The 17,241-nt window shown below is 43.2% G+C and overlaps 1 protein-coding gene across 1 annotated transcript in view; it reads left to right on the forward strand.

Moving 5' to 3' along the window:
• LOC138355777 (insulin gene enhancer protein ISL-1-like) overlaps nucleotides 1-17,241 on the forward strand; it is a 330,343-nt gene that overhangs the window by 23,290 nt on the left and 289,812 nt on the right. Inside the window, exon 2 of the mRNA XM_069311302.1 lies at nucleotides 10,179-10,241. Within this exon, the coding sequence (XP_069167403.1) occupies nucleotides 10,179-10,241 (63 nt within the window). The remainder of the gene's footprint in view (nucleotides 1-10,178; nucleotides 10,242-17,241) is intronic.

Below are 17,241 nucleotides of genomic sequence, written 5' to 3' on the forward strand. Positions count from 1 at the left end.
CCTACACAACACCGTCAGCGTCACACCCAGACAACACCGTCAGCGTCACACCTACACAACACTGTCAGCGTCACACCTACACAAAACTGTCAGCGTCACACCTACACAACACCGTCAGCGTCACACCCAGACAACACCGTCAGCGTCACACCTACACAACACCGTCAGCGTCACACCCAGACAACACCGTCAGCGTCACACCTACACAACACCGTCTGCGTCACATCCTCTGCGTCACCATCAATAATATTACGTCAACATTTTCGTCAAAAATACAGGAAGCGATATACTCACGCGCCAACTCACGCTGACGGTCAAAGACAAGATAAAGCATACTCTATGTATGTTTGTGACTATATATGTGTATAAGCAAGTTGTATGTGTATCACGCACATGTGTGAGTATCATGTATAAGTGTGCAACGCGACATAATCTCAAATGGAATATTCGATTGATGCAGAAGTGTATCCGCTCCCAGATTCAGACTAATGATTGCAGGAATGATTAGGTATACTGAAGCGCTGAATTAGGTATACTGAAGCAGTATAGGACCCATACTGAAGCAGTATAGGACCGGGGCCTCGTAGCCTGGTGGATAGCGCGCAGGACTCGTAATTCTGTGGCGCGGGTTCGATTCCCGCACGAGGCAGAAACAAATGGGCAAAGTTTCTTTCACCCTAAATGCCCCTGTTACCTAGCAGTAAATAGGTACCTGGGAGTTAGTCAACTTTCACGGGCTGCTTCCTGGGGGTGGAGGCCTGATCGAGGACCGGGCCGCGGGGACACTAAAGCCCCGAAATCATCTCAAGATAACCTCAAGATAAGCGCTGAATTAGGTATACTGAAGCGCTGAATTAGGTATACTGTAAGTTAAGCGATTAGGTATTAGTGCTGATCCGGGGGTCTGGTTGAGGCTCGGTGCTGAGGTATGGGTCCTATAGCACGTTTCCTTTCACCTGATACTGCTGTTCACCTAGCAGCTAAATTGGTAGCTCTGGTGATCAAAGAGAAACACGATTAGTCTATGTCGGGAATTAATCTGTTATCGGAATTCCTATGTCCCCGATGATTGGATTTATATGTACAGTGACAAAGAGAAGCTTCTGTGTCACACACACATGGCTGAGTAGTTAGATGAACATGTTACATATGTTGAATAGTGATTCTCGCAAAACTGAAAGTGCATATTACACATCTGTATGTATATAAATATGCAGGCGATGAAGTATGGCTGGCTGCAGTATGTTGACCAGGCCACACACTAGAAGGTGAAGGGACGACGACGTTTCGGTCCGTCCTGGACCATATCGACTTGAGAATGGTCCAGGACGGATCGAAACGTCGTCGTCCCTTCAGTTTCTAGTGTTTGGTATGGTCAGTATAAATATGCATGTATAGATATTTACTCGTGCATGTATACATCTGTATATCTTGGTTCAATTAGTCTCCAATCGTCTCCCAGTTGTAATTGAGCTAATACTCAATTTGTATATTTAAACATGTATTATGTGCATACAGACATGAATACCAGAAAGGAACTGATACCAGTACATACCCATGAATAACAAAGCCAAAAAAAGTCACATATACATATGTATCCAGGGATGCATACACCTCTGCTTGTGGCGTAATGACATCAGTATACATGTCCTATTAACTGTCCCTGATGACTGTAACGGGGTCCCGTTTAACAGGAGGCCCGTTTAACAGGGGGTAATGGGGATTCCTGTGTTGCTGCCTCCCTCCCCCCCCCCCCTGGTTTAATGGTCTCTGGGGGAGAGGGAAGTTAATGGGGTCGTTATTACTAGCTAATGGAGAGCGTTAGTTTGATGGTTTAAAAGTTTCCCGTGGTAATGGACGATAATAATTACATTTCTGGATGTATATATATATATATATATAGTCTATACAAACCTGATGGGATGCGTTTTCTATATCAGTTATAGGATTTTTTTTTTACAACACTAAAAGCTATTTTCTATTTTTGTTTATTGGTGATCTATTCGCTCGTATTCTGATTTTTTTATATCTGGTAAATAATATATTTTTGTTATAGATGTGTATTTTTTAATTTAGTTTGTGTTCTTAATAGTTATATCTTTTTCCTGCTGTGTCAAGTTTCGTGTGTTTTATCTTAATATTTCCATCGTCTGTGCTCTCGTATTATCAATAATTTCCCTCCTAGTATCAAATGCATTTACTTTAGTTCTTCAGTATTTTGTTATTCATCTGTATGGGTTATGAAAGATTTAACTTCCGTTTCACCCTTCCATCTCACCCCTTCCTTCTCACCCCCTTCCACCTCATCCCTTCCTTCTCACCCCCTTCCATCTCACCCCTTCCTTCTCACCCCCTTCCACCTCATCCCTTCCTTCTCACCCCCTTCCATCTCACCCCTTCCTTCTCACCCCCTTCCATCTCACCCCTTCCTTCTCACCCCCTTCCACCTCATCCCTTCCTTCTCACCCCCTTCCATCTCACCCCTTCCTTCTCACCCCCTTCCACCTCATCCCTTCCTTCTCACCCCCTTCCATCTCACCCCTTCCTTCTCACCCCCTTCCACCTCATCCCTTCCTTCTCACCCCCTTCCACCTCATCCCTTCCGTCATTGTTCGGGTGGTGATAACCTCACCCATTCTACACAAACCATCATGATCAGCCCCGCTCCTGTGCCAGGTAAGTCCACTACGGGCTCACCATAGCCCGTGCTACTTGCAACTTTTTGTTCCCAGTAGCGAATCTTAAACAACAGACACAGACCCTGATTGTAGTCACCCTTATTCTCTTAGTATTCTGTTAATTTGTCCAAATATCTTTGTCTGTTTATATCTGACTTATTTAGTTGAGGCTAAATATCAGGTGTGACAGTGGACCAATGTTTATGCCAGAGAGGCTGCCTCCGAGAGCCTTGTTGTGCTGGTGGTTCCTTACCTGCTGGAGCGTGTTACACGTGTTACGTTAATTGTAAGGTGCTGCGGTCATACCCAGCTGATGCACTTGCTAATTTTTGTCCCCTAACTCCCCTTGCCACTTCGGGGGGGTATAGGGTTTTTATGTAGGCTTCGGAGCCCGATCCCCCCAGCCACAGGGCATGGCGAGACGGACCCCTAAGCATACTTAACATAAAACAAAACGCCGCATTTAAGTCAATGTGCTATGAGAAAACAGGACTATACTTAAAACCTCAAAATAAAACAAATGATACTTTATTTAAAACAAACAAGAAATTAACACCTGAAATACATATATTTTTGAACATTTTGCCTTTATTTATGTATTTGCTTTATTTATTTATTATTATACATAAATAAAGGCAAAATATAAATAAATGACTGTCTTGTACAGAGAGCAAAATACCAATATATATTACCAGACACACAAACCTTACCAAGTGCCCAAACTGTTCTGTCTTAGCTGGGGCCAGATTCACGAAGATGTTACGCAAACACTTACGAACCTGTACATCTTTTCTCAATCTTTGCCGGCTTTGTTTGCAATTATTAAACAGTTAATGAGCTCCGAAGCACCAGGAGGTTGTTTATAACAATAACAACAGTTGATTCCCAAGTTTTCATGCTTGTAAACAGTTTAATAAATGTAACCAAAGCCGTCAAAAATTGAGGAAAGATGTACATTCGTAAGTACTTGCGTAACTGCTTCGTGAATCTGGCCCCTGGTCACCAGACGGGCGCCCATCATCGACTAACTACCCAGGCTTCCCAACTACTCACGAAGTAACCTCTCCATTCCCTGAGGGCAAGGAGGCAACCCGTTCTCGCACTTTCTTACAGTCAATATTGACTTATTAAATAAGTGCATATGTGACATACTAATTTATTGTGAATATTTTAGTTTACATTGAAAAGCTTCATAGAAAACACCGACCTTAACTAACCTTCTCAGTATGTTAAGATAAGCACCTTATTGCTTCGTAATTACAATTATTACTTAACCTATTATAGTTATATTAAATATACTATTATAGGTATATTATATATTATAGGTATATATACTAAAATATTCACAATAAATTAGTATGTCACATATGCACGTATTTAATAAGTCAATATTGACTATACGAAAGTGCGAGAACGGGTTGTAGGAGGAGTGGTCCATGCTAACTGGTAACAACTGTGCGGGTAATTCCAGGCTGATTCATACCTGGGGTACGAACTGAAAGTCATATGGTAAAACGGTGGAGAATTTATATAATAGAAACTTTGAACAAGAGAAGTATTATCCCAATAACTAACACATGTTTAGAGACTGCAGTGGGGAAGCGAAAACCCATTTGTAGAAGGTTATGATGTGATTGACACCAGTTTATTAGAATGTGGTGGCAGTCTTGTTTGATATGCCTTCGTCACCCCTGGTGGTGTGTGTACCCTGGTGGTGTGTGTACCCTGGTGGTGTGTGTGCCCTGGTGGTGTGTGTGTACCCTGGTGGTGCCTGTACCCTGGTGGTGCCTGTACCCTGGTGGTGTGTGTACCCTGGTGGTGTGTGTACCCTGGTGGTGTCTGTACCCCTGGTGGTGTGTGTACCCTGGTGGTGTGTGTACCCTGGTGGTGTGTGTACCCTGGTGGTGTGTGTACCCCTGGTGGTGTGTGTACCCTGGTGGTGTGTGTACCCTGGTGGTGTGTGTACCCTGGTGGTGTGTGTACCCTGGTGGTGTGTGTACCCTGGTGGTGTGTGTACCCTGGTGGTGTGTGTACCCTGGTGGTGTGTGTACCCCTGGTGGTGTGTGTACCCTGGTGGTGTGCGTACCCTGGTGGTGTCTGTACCCCTGGTGGTGTGTGTACCCTGGTGGTGTGTGTACCCTGGTGGTGTGTGTACCCTGGTGGTGTGTGTACCCCTGGTGGTGTGTGTACCCTGGTGGTGTGTGTACCCTGGTGGTGTCTGTACCCCTGGTGGTGTGTGTACCCTGGTGGTGTGTGTACCCTGGTGGTGTGTGTACCCTGGTGGTGTGTGTACCCTGGTGGTGTGTGTACCCTGGTGGTGTGTGTACCCCTGGTGGTGTGTGTACCCCTGGTGGTGTGTGTACCCCTGGTGGTGTGTGTACCCTGGTGGTGTGTGTACCCTGGTGGTGTGTGTACCCCTGGTGGTGTGTGTACCCTGGTGGTGTGTGTACCCTGGTGGTGTGTGTACCCCTGGTGGTGTGTGTACCTTGGTGGTGTGTGTACCCTGGTGGTGTGTGTACCCTGGTGGTGTGTGTACCCTGGTGGTGTGTGTACCCTGGTGGTGTCTGTACCCCTGGTGGTGTGTGTACCCTGGTGGTGTGTGTACCCTGGTGGTGTCTGTACCCCTGGTGGTGTGTGTACCCTGGTGGTGTGTGTACCCTGGTGTGGTGTGTGTACCCTGGTGGTGTGTGTACCCTGGTGGTGTGTGTACCCTGGTGGTGTCTGTACCCCTGGTGGTGTGTGTACCCTGGTGGTGTCTGTACCCCTGGTGGTGTCTGTACCCCTGGTGGTGTGTGTACCCTGGTGGTGTGTGTACCCTGGTGGTGTGTGTACCCTGGTGGTGTGTGTACCCTGGTGGTGTGTGTACCCTGGTGGTGTCTGTACCCCTGGTGGTGTCTGTACCCCTGGTGGTGTCTGTACCCTGGTGGTGTGTGTACCCTGGTGGTGTGTGTACCCTGGTGGTGTGTGTACCCCTGGTGGTGTGTGTACCCTGGTGGTGTGTGTACCCCTGGTGGTGTGTGTACCCTGGTGGTGTCTGTACCCCTGGTGGTGTCTGTACCCCTGGTGGTGTGTGTACCCTGGTGGTGTGTGTACCCTGGTGGTGTGTGTACCCTGGTGGTGTGTGTACCCTGGTGGTGTGTGTACCCTGGTGGTGTGTGTACCCTGGTGGTGTGTGTACCTTGGTGGTGTGTGTACCCTGGTGGTGTGTGTACCCTGGTGGTACACACACAGCACAAGGAATGGAACGTGTCTGTACTCTAGGCTGTTATCAAAAGCTTATTATGTATCAACTGTATCTGCTGTAAGCATTTACTCATACTCTTTAAGTCAGTGAACTCAGAGTGCTCCACACTCAAGCTTGCAATATATCAGAAAATCCAAGATTTAAGGAACACAATTAAAGATTAAAAAGTTAATCAAGTATATATTTAACATATTAATTAAGTTCGATTGCTTCAATTATGATAATGTTGACTATGTCAGGATAAATATACAATGTGAGTGACCACACAAGACACTGACAACACTACGGCTGTCTGACCCTGAAAATCACACAACACCTTCAGTGGGAACCACACCAAATTGGTCACCTTACGGTTCAACTCACAAAGTGTCTAAGCCTAAGTTGGATAGAGAGGGGGGGAGGGTGGAGGGGGAATGACAGGCAGAGTCCCCTCCTCCGGCTGCTGTTCAATCGTCCGGCCTCTCTGTCTGCTGTGTTCTCTGCTGATTCTCTGTTTATTATTATTAGCATCTTTATTGACAAAATTAATTATAATTTTGCCTAATCTGAGGATTTCGATTAAGTCTTATTAAAGTGAGGATAATGCTGGTATTCACTGTCACACAGGACAGAGGGTCATACATAAGACAATAGGTCTAAACTGTAGGCTGAAGCACATATATATCATGGTTACAATCAATGTTTTTATGTATGAATATGTGAAAACAACTTTCTATTGTGCACTGCCACACAAGGGCAGGGGATGGGTTCATAAGTGATGCAGCTTAGAAGTAATATAAATAAAATTGTTCTTCATTCTTTAAAATGGACAAGCAAATTTTGGGTAAATTGTTAGGATGTCGTCCAGAACACCTGAGTCAATGAAATAGTTACACAGTTGGTGGTACAAGAGGCCAGGAGGTCTAAAGTCCTTTACGGCTTCACATTTAACAATATAGTGTTCTAGTGAATGCATTAAAGGTTTATCACAGAGTTTACAATCTGAGTATTCTGGTAGTGGCTCAGCCTCACTATCCTGCCAGATGTGTCTATAGCCAAGGCGAATTACCGCAATGACTACATCACATTGTCTGGTCCGGTTACTGTGCTGACCATACAAATACCTGCTATTACAAAACTTGTCATACCTTTTAATATTGCAGCTTTCAGGTCTCTGGGCATTTCTTACTTCTTCTAAATCTGAATTAATTTCTTTAATTTGTATGTTTCTAATAATTGCATTAGATAGTCCAAAGTCATAATCAATGTTTTCTTTCCTGCAAGCCTCATTGGCCAATCGATATACAAAGTCATGTTTTCCAACTCCAACATGGGATGGGATCCACACAAATTTTATACAATAGTTATTATCACTGGCAAAAATTACATTCCATTTAATATTACAAGCTACTTCCGACATACATTGTGATGGGTTATTTAAGGACTGCAGAGCACTTTTAGTCACAGAAAATAACTCCACCACCATTGAGCTTAAGGTATTCAGTGGCTAGATAAATGCCCAATAGCTCGGTCTGTGTCGTGCTTGCCCAGTTGTTCAATCTCTGTGTACTAGTCATGATCATTTCATTCCCTTTGTACACTGCACATACACAACCTGTACTACCAGTGCCTAACTGCACAGAGCCTGCATGTAAAGGCATAGGATTCAGTCGGTTTGAGAATTTGAAGATGACTGTCAATAACTTCTAATGTTATACATCTCAAAATATCAGTGTTATACATTTGTTTTACACTGATGGGGGTATAATGCAGAGAGACCTCCACATCTTTCCAAGGGGGAATATAGTGAACAGTTTTATCAGGATTAAGAGACACATTCAGTTTCAGAAGATTATAGGCACAACAACTGAGCCACACACTGTAAGGAGCTTTTTGCGGCGGATTGAGGGAACAGTCAGAATTGTTTAGGATGGATCTCAATTTAATTTGAATAGAGCTGGGGGGACCATTATTTTTCAAAGTTTTGGCGCAAAACATAGTACTAAGTAGAACTATTCTTTCGTAAATTGAAGGTAATTTTAGTTCCTTTCTCATGTTAACAATTCTGACAGTTCTAGGTACAACCCAGGATGATGCGCATGGCATCATTCTGTACTACATCTAGGCCTTGTAATTGTTTAGGAGAAAAATTCAGAAGATGCAAGGCATAATAATCAACAATAGATCGTATAAAGGCAATATAAAAACTACGAACATATTTTATGTTAATGCCGAATACTTTGCCAACAAGAGTTTTGAGAGGTTTAAGACGGTCAACTAGTTTTTTACGCAGGTTGCTGACGAGATTTGTATCATTAACCTCGACTCCAAGATATTTATAAGACTCACAAGTCTCCACGAGCACTCCATTAATAGTATAGTTAGCATGAAGAGAATGGGGAATAAGAACCCTTGTCTTGTCAACAGAGATTATGAGGCCACATTCTACTACTGTCTTGGAGAATGCATCAAGTAACACTTGTAACCTTGGTTTACTGTGTGCCATAATACAAATATCATCAGCATAACAAATAACAGTTTCCGTAGGTTGTACAGGTATGTCATGGATAAGTTTGTGCATAAGTATATTAAAGAGCCAACCCGTTCTCAGCAAATTCGTAAAGTCAATATTGACTTATTAACTACGTGCATAGGATGATATACTAAACATAATAGATACCCTTAAAAAGATTCATAGAAAACACCGACCTTACCTAACCTTGTTAGTATCTTAAGATAAGCATCTTATTGCTTCGTAATTACAATTATTACTTAACCTATACCTATTATAGGTATAGGTTAAGTATACCTATTATAATATACCTATTAATAATATAGTATACCTATTAATAATTGTAATTACGAAGCAATAAGATGCTTATCTTAAGATACTAACAAGGTTAGGTAAGGTCGGTGTTTTCTATGAATCTTTTTAAGGGTATCTATTATGTTAAGTATGTCACCTATGCACATATTTAATAAGTCAATATTGACTTATTAAATTTGCGAGAACGGGTTGCAAGAGCATAGGGCTTAGGACACCACCTCGCGGTGTGCCTAGTTCGAATGCATCTGTTCTTGTACTTTTAACTCTTTTAAATAGGACACTAGCACGCCTGTTGGATAGGCAGCTCTTTATCCAACTCAGAAGATTACCTTTGATTCCAAATTCAGCAAGTTGCTCTAATATTATTTCGCCATTCGCTACATCGAAAGCTGACTTTAGGTCAATAAAGGCTGCCTGTGTCCCATCCTGGGAGTGTACAAAATATTCAGCAAAGCATGTTTGTGTGCTACACTTGGGCATGAACCCATATAGGTTTGGGGCCAGTTTTTCTTTGACCTGAAACATGATTGAGAACAATTCTCTCCAAGACTTTACACATGCAAGATGTAAGGGAAATGGGTCTGAATTTTTGAGAGTTAGGTTTAGGAATTGGTATTATGAGACTGTGTCCATTTCTTTGGCAAGATACCTTGTGAGAGACTCATTTGATAGAGGTCAAGCAGAGGGTGGCTAGGGACATCATTCAGTAAGCTCAAGATGTTATAAGTTATACCATCCTCACCAGGGGCAGTTCGCTTAGGTTTTCCTAATGCTGATGTTAATTCAAAGGGGGTTATAGCAAACTGATCCTGTTAAATCTGGTGAGGAAGCGTGCTATTTCAGTATTAAAGTTTCTGTTAATGTTGATATGATTTAAATGCTGCTGTATATCTGGGGGTAAGGAAGAAATTTGTGAGACACTAGACCATTGAGCTAGGAGCATGTCAGCATATTCTGCAGGAGTATGATGAAGCTGAACTGGGGCTGAAGGTTTGGTAATGTTTTTAATTTTGTTCCACATTTCCGATAATGTTGTAGTTCTATTGATACCTTGTAGTAATTGTTCCCAATATGTGTTCTTAACTTGACCCTTAAGCTCGCGAAAATCTCTGTTGCTGATCCTCTGTGCCCACGAATGTACAGTTCCCTGGTTATTTATGGGGGGGGGGGGCGCCTGGTAAGTAGATAGCCTCAGGCCATATACCTACCACGCCTGAACAGCGGCTTGTTTGATGAAAAGACACCACCAACCGTCTGCAATTATCAGCTCAGCAGAAGCAAGGTCAATTCACACGACCTGACCTGAAAGTTAAGTTTATATTGTGTTATGACTTAAGATTACTTAAACTTTCTATGGGTATTTTTGTGTGAGTGTTAATAATTTCATTATTATAATGGTTGTGATATGTGTGAGGTTGACTGACTGTGCGTCACTATCTCTCCCTAACAGTCACACTGAGAGACAAGCGCCACTTGGGAGAGACGCAGCCGGGCCTTGTGCGGATGGAAGCTGGTAAGTTTATCTTGCTTCTTGTATTCACCTAGTTGTGCTTGCGGGGGTTGAGCTCTGCTCTTTCGGCCCGCCTCTCAAGTGTCAAGCAACTGTTACTACTACTATATTTTTTTCCTCCCCCCCCCTCCAACCAACCCAGGAAGCAGCCCATGACAGCTGACTAACTCCCAAGTACCTATTTACTGCTAAGTAACAGGGGCATTAGGGTGAAAGAAACTGCCCATCGTTTCTCGCCGAACTCGACCATCACGACCGGACAAAAGCTGATGGTAGCCGAAGTTATTTGCCCATCAGCCCGCCGGCCCTCTGATGGTAATCTTGGGCATAGTATTTTATCAAATCACCTCATTCTTTGGGGCACATTCTTGGGCAAATACTATGCCCAAGATTACCATCAGAGTGCTGGCGGACTGATGGGCAAATAGCTTCGGCTACCATCAGCTTTTGTCCGGTCGCGATAGTCGAGTGGATTAGGTGCCCTGTACACCAGTTGCAAAGTGCTCCCGGCAGTATGGGGTTCGAGTCATTTCTGGGGTGTGAGTTTTCAGTTGCATATAGTCCTGGGGACCATTCAGGCTTATTCGCATTTGTGTTCCTCACGTGTGCCCCAAAGAATGAGGTGATTTGATAAAATACTATGCCCAAGATTACCATCCGAGTGCTGGCGGGGGAGTGGTTCATATAGCTTCGGCTATCACTTCCTTTTGTCCGGTCGTGATGGTCAAGTGGTTTAAGGCGTCCTGTACATACCAGTTGCGTTGCTCCTGGCAGTATGGGTTCGAGTCACTTCTGGGGTGTGAGTTTTCAGTTATATATATATATATGCGGCAAATCCACAGCGAAATGGGAAAGTTAGATGAACTTTTCGGTCGATCAAGGCTGTTGTCATCACCAGATTAAGAGAAACGGTTTCTCTTATTACCTATCTTTTTACCAAGGATAAAATACCTGAAATCCTTGCACTGTATCCATATTTCGCTTCCAGTAGATAAACGACATTTGAGATTAAGAAACAAGTAGTGTATTGTGAAGACTAATAACAAACAGCAGCTCCCCTATGACTGTAATATCTCCATTGCTCAAACAATTCTATGTTAGCGATAAGACCTACCATCAATGTATAATGACTTACTGTAAGTATATAGCTCTTGAAATACAACATTCTCTGTAACTATAAGGTGTGACATTGCAACTATAAGGTGTGAAGGATAGATGAAATTGTTTATGTAATAATCTAAGATGAGGTCTGATAAAGACCTTTTGTTCCCTCTGTAACGCTTTTTTTGCGCTACCTCTCACAGGATGAGTATGGGGTGCACAATAATCTAGCCGCCTCCGACGGCAACAATAAAAAAACCCGTCGAGGGTGACCAGAGAGGCTGTTGTTACAGTGCTGCCATAGGCCTGGCAACCATTGTGTGAATGTTCTCATATAACCCAGCCTGGCACTCTCTTGACCAGTGTTTACCCTTGACTCCTTGTGCTCTCCTCGGATCCTCTCACTCTTGTTGTTTAAGGTTCGCTACTTGGAACAAAAAGTTCCAAGTAGCACGAGCTATGGTGAGCCCGTAGTGAGATCAACCTCTCACACTATTATTCCTTCCCCCATACATCGTCTTCTTCTTGGTTCGGCTAGGCTCTTTCTTTTATATTGACTTTTCTGTTGCTTCTTACGTCCTGGGAACAGATCGTATTGTATCCGGACCAGCTTTGAAGATCTTACTCTTGTTCCTTACAGGAATAGATGGGATTGGTCGGTGGTGTTGTGCGTTATCAACTGGACGACTGTGTTGATATATTGTAGTAGAGTTCCTTTGTGTTGTGGCAGAGTAGTGCCCATGGTGAGTCTTCTGTTGTTGTGGCAGAGTAGTGTCCATGGTGAGTCTTCTGTTGTTGTGGCAGAGTAGTGTCCATGGTGAGTCTTCTGTTGTTGTGGCAGAGTAGTGTCCATGGTGAGTCTTCTGTTGTTGTGGCAGAGTAGTGTCCATGGTGAGTCTTCTGTGTTGTGGCAGAGTAGTGTCCATGGTGAGTCTTCTGTGTTGTGGCAGAGTAGTGTCCATGGTGAGTCTTCTGTTGTTGTGGCAGAGTAGTGTCCATGGTGAGTCTTCTGTTGTTGTGGCAGAGTAGTGTCCATGGTGAGTCTTCTGTTGTTGTGGCAGAGTAGTGTCCATGGTGAGTCTTCTGTTGTTGTGGCAGAGTAGTGTCCATGGTGAGTCTTCTGTTGTTGTGGCAGAGTAGTGTCCATGGTGAGTCTTCTGTGTTGTGGCAGAGTAGTGTCCATGGTGAGTCTTCTGTGTTGTGGCAGAGTAGTGTCCATGGTGAGTCTTCTGTGTTGTGGCAGAGTAGTGTCCATGGTGAGTCTTCTGTTGTTGTGGCAGAGTAGTGTCCATGGTGAGTCTTCTGTGAGTGTTAGTGTGATGAAGACGAGCGGGGCGTGGCACACTGCTTCATATTGTGCTCGCAATAGAGTTTTGTTTGTGTTTACAGATGCTAATCTTCTTGTTTGAGGAGCTGTTCACTTGAGACAGTTAAGCAAGTCCCAGCTGTGTCTGGGTACAAGTGACAGGATGAACAACCCGGCGGGTTTTCTTCCTATTGGGGAGTGTTGTACATGCTGCTATGGCGGTGTGTCCACTCACAGGATGAGTGCCGCTGCCCAATAAACTCGCCCCTCGGGGCAAAATTTAAAAAAAAAAAAAAAATTTGTTCCATTTTATGACATTATTGATCTATTCTTTTTACATTTTGCTATGTACCTCAGTACTTTGCTTCCTTTCCCGTAGAGCTCACTTTTATTTGTTATCACTCCGGGGTTATCACTCCGTATATAGAAGCATTTAGATATTGAGTCTGGTCAATAGTCTTCGCATTCTCTCGTTATCTTGTATAAAACTGTCAAGGTGAGTCTTGAGCAACTCCAAGAATGTAACAGAATGTGAGCTTGGAGGACGAGGGGCGGTGCCAGGTTCTCAAGTTAGGGGGAGCGAGCACATTGTTCCTTTGATTATTGGTGTTAAATTCAAAACACAAGGAAGATACGGTTTTAAAGGAAGTATGTAATTGTTATTTTGTATTTAAAATGTTTTACAGTAAGCTTATACATCTCAAAACGTAAAACTATGGGTGTTATTATATTATTTGTAAATTTATAATTGTAAAATGAACACAAAACGAAGTAATGTGAAAATGCACGAAAGAACTGCAACAATCTTCTGCATAAGGTTCATTGTTGCAACTTGGTCTACTACTTCATTATAATCCCCCCCCCCCTCAGTAGCCAACTCTTTCACTGGAGAGCACAGCTAGCACACACACTCTATCCTCGTCCATTGTAGAATACAGGCAGGACTCTATCCTCGTCCATTGTAGAACACAGGCAGGACTCTATCCTCGTCCATTGTAGAATACAAGGACTCTATCCTCGTCCATTGTAGAACACAAGGACTCTATCCTCGCCCACTGTAGAACACAGGCAGGACTCTATCGTCGCCCACTGTAGAACACAGGCAGGACTCTATCGTCGCCCACTGTAGAACACAGGCTGAACTTTGTTCAGTGTTTCATCCGACTAAAGGATCGTTCTGCAACTGGGTACATTATAAATTAGTACAATAAGTACATTATTGGCGAGACCAAAATGTGTCACAATCTGAACATTTTGAGATAAATTGAACACTTGACATGGCGATCATGAATTTAAGTACATTGTTGATGGTCAGTTTCTCGACATTTGATTTTGCCACAACGCAAGTACTTATTATTTCTTTGAATCAAAGCAACTTCTGGACGATATCAGCTTGACTGTCGAGGACGTCTGAGGACGTGTCTGCTGAAAATTATAATTTGTTCATGTTATTTACGTTGTCAAACTGCTTTGGATGTAGAAGAGTAAATTTGGGAGCCATATTTTTTAAATTCTCAAGTCTTTTGCTTGTGCTATTTATCATAGAATCTAAGGACACTTAAGTAGGACTCAACAATGAGTTTTGTTTCCGAGCATCAAACCTTCCTTCATCCTCTGTAGTTTCACCAGGAATATTTTTCATTTATGTTCTGTATGTCGCTTGTATTCCTTATTAATATCACATTTTCCAGCCGACTCAGTTGCTTCATTTTCAGACCGTTTGAATTTAGATTCATCTCACTCCGCATATTTTTCATATCATTTTCAAAAAGCTGAATCAAATGAGAAGTGTATGTAAATATGTGAGTAATTTGAAAGCCTTATCTAGCACTTTACTCCAGAATATAAGAACAATCAAGATCTAATAAAAACTGATAAGTACTGAAGTGTTTTCGATATAGCCTTTGCCTCCACGAGGTGCTTAGGAAGGGAAGGGAACTATCAGGGGGAAAGCGCCAAGTCATTACGACTATATAGCACTTGGAAGGGGTCAGGATAAGGATTTGGGATGGGAAGGGGGAAAGGAATGGTGCCCAACCACTTGGACGGTCGGGGATTGAACGCCGACCTGTAGGTGTGTTGAGCACCTACCAGCGCTGACCACTTCTGCAGGGCTGCCTCTGCTGCTCACTTTCTGCACGCCCGTCTAGTATCACTAAGTTTCTTTAGAGTCAGTGCGAAAGATTTAATCTGATAGCGTTGTTCTTCTTTTAGTACTGAAAGAAGAGGTAAACTGCAAGAAAGAAAGGTAAAGATAATTTCTAGTTCCAAAAAACAATTTGGTGTGAATACTGTAGCTTACTGAATCAAATAGAACCAAATTTAAACAAAACTTCCTAATCTTTGTCTTGAGACCAGATATTTCACCCGACAGAGTACTTGCTCCATCGTAAGACTCACCGTAGCACAGTTACTGACAGTGCTCAGTGTGTGAGACCTGGAGGAAGAATGTTGAAACAGTCTTCAATCCCTCACTCCAGGGAATTCGCCGAGTCGTATAAATCGTCCCACTGCATCATTGCTAACTGTTACACATGGCAAGGGTAAAGATACTTGATCAGTTCTGCTGATGTTAATAGTAAGAGTCAACAATTATTGCCAAGTACTGAGCCATCTGGATATCCCCCAATTATCTTGGATAAAGCTTAAATTGGTTGGGACTGATCAGGTAATGGTGTGTGTGTGTGTGGGTCAGGGCTGAGATATACCTGCTTGATGAGGTTCTGGGAGTTCTTCTACTCCCCAAGCCTAGCCTGAGGCCAGGTTTGACTTGTGAGACTTTGGTCCATCAGGCTGTTGCTTGGAGCGGCCCGCAGGCCCACATATTTGTTGTCTTTCCATCACTCGGTAATAAGTGTTGCTTCAGTAACGTAGCACTTTGGCAAACATCTTAATAACTTTCAAGAAATTACCTTCAGTTGAACTTGGGGAACCTGAACCTTTAATACTCACGATAACCGCGGAATGCTAGTCCCTATTTTTCCAAATAGAGAACCGCATCTATAATATAGGTTAGCATCACCCACATCTTTCTCTGACTCTTTCTTGACCGTAGTTACTAGGAAAAGATAGTTGTCATTGTTCAAAGAAAATTGGGTAGGAAAAAAATTTTCCTCAAGTTTCTTTTTAAGAGTTTCACTTTTTCAGTTTAGTGTGTACCTTTAGGAACAGTCTTGCATCCTTAGGTACAGTCTTGCATCCTTAGGTACAGTCTTGCAACCTTAGGTACAGTCTTGCATCCTTAGGTACAGTCTTGCATCCTTAGGTACAGTCTTGCATCCTTAGGTACAGTCTTGCATCCTTAGGTACAGTCTTGTAACCTTAGGTACAGTCTTGCAACCTTAGGTACAGTCTTGTAACCTTAGGTACAGTCTTGCAACCTTAGGTACAGTCTTGCATCCTTAGGTACAGTCTTGCATCCTTAGGTACAGTCTTGCAACCTTAGGTACAGTCTTGCATCCTTAGGTACAGTCTTGCATCCTTAGGTACAGTCTTGCATCCTTAGGTACAGTCTTGCAACCTTAGGTACAGTCTTGCAACCTTAGGTACAGTCTTGCATCCTTAGGTACAGTCTTGCATCCTTAGGTACAGTCTTGCATCCTTAGGTACAGTCTTGCATCCTTAGGAACAGTCTTGCATCCTTAGGTACAGTCTTGCATCCTTAGGTACAGTCTTGCATCCTTAGGTACAGTCTTGCATCCTTAGGTACAGTCTTGCATCCTTAGGTACAGTCTTGCATCCTTAGGTACAGTCTTGCAACCTTAGGTACAGTTTTGCATCCTTAGGTACAGTCTTGCAACCTTAGGTACAGTCTTGCATCCTTAGGTACAGTCTTGCAACCTTAGGTACAGTCTTGCATCCTTAGGTACAGTCTTGCAACCTTAGGTACAGTCTTGCATCCTTAGGTACAGTCTTGCAACCTTAGGTACAGTCTTGCAACCTTAGGAACAGTATTGCAACCTTAGGTACAGTCTTGCATCCTTAGGTACAGTCTTGCAACCTTAGGTACAGTCTTGCAACCTTAGGTACAGTCTTGCAACCTTAGGTACAGTCTTGCAACCTTAGGTACAGTCTTGCAACCTTAGGTACAGTCTTGCAACCTTAGGAACAGTCTTGCAACCTTAGGTACAGTCTTGCAACCTTAGGTACAGTCTTGCAACCTTAGGTACAGTCTTGCAACCTTAGGTACAGTCTTGCAACCTTAGGTACAGTCTTGCAACCTTAGGTACAGTCTTGCAACCTTAGGTACAGTCTTGCAACTTTAGGTACAGTCTTGCAACCTTAGGAACAGTCTTGCAACCTTAGGTACAGTCTTGCAACCTTAGGTACAGTCTTGCAACTTTAGGTACAGTCTTGCAACCTTAGGAACAGTCTTGCAACTTTAGGTACAGTCTTGCAACCTTAGGAACAGTCTTGTAACCTTAGGAACAGTCTTGCAACCTTAGGAACAGTCTTGCAACCTTAGGTACAGTCTTGCAACCTTAGGAACAGTCTTGCAACCTTAGGAACAGTCTTGCAACCTTAGGAACAGTCTTGCAACGTTAGGAACAGTCTTGCAACCTTAGGTACAGTCTTGCAACCTTAGGTACAGTCTTG

This window comes from Procambarus clarkii, chromosome 6, assembly GCF_040958095.1.
Source record: "Procambarus clarkii isolate CNS0578487 chromosome 6, FALCON_Pclarkii_2.0, whole genome shotgun sequence".
Taxonomy (NCBI): Eukaryota; Metazoa; Arthropoda; class Malacostraca; order Decapoda; family Cambaridae; genus Procambarus; species Procambarus clarkii.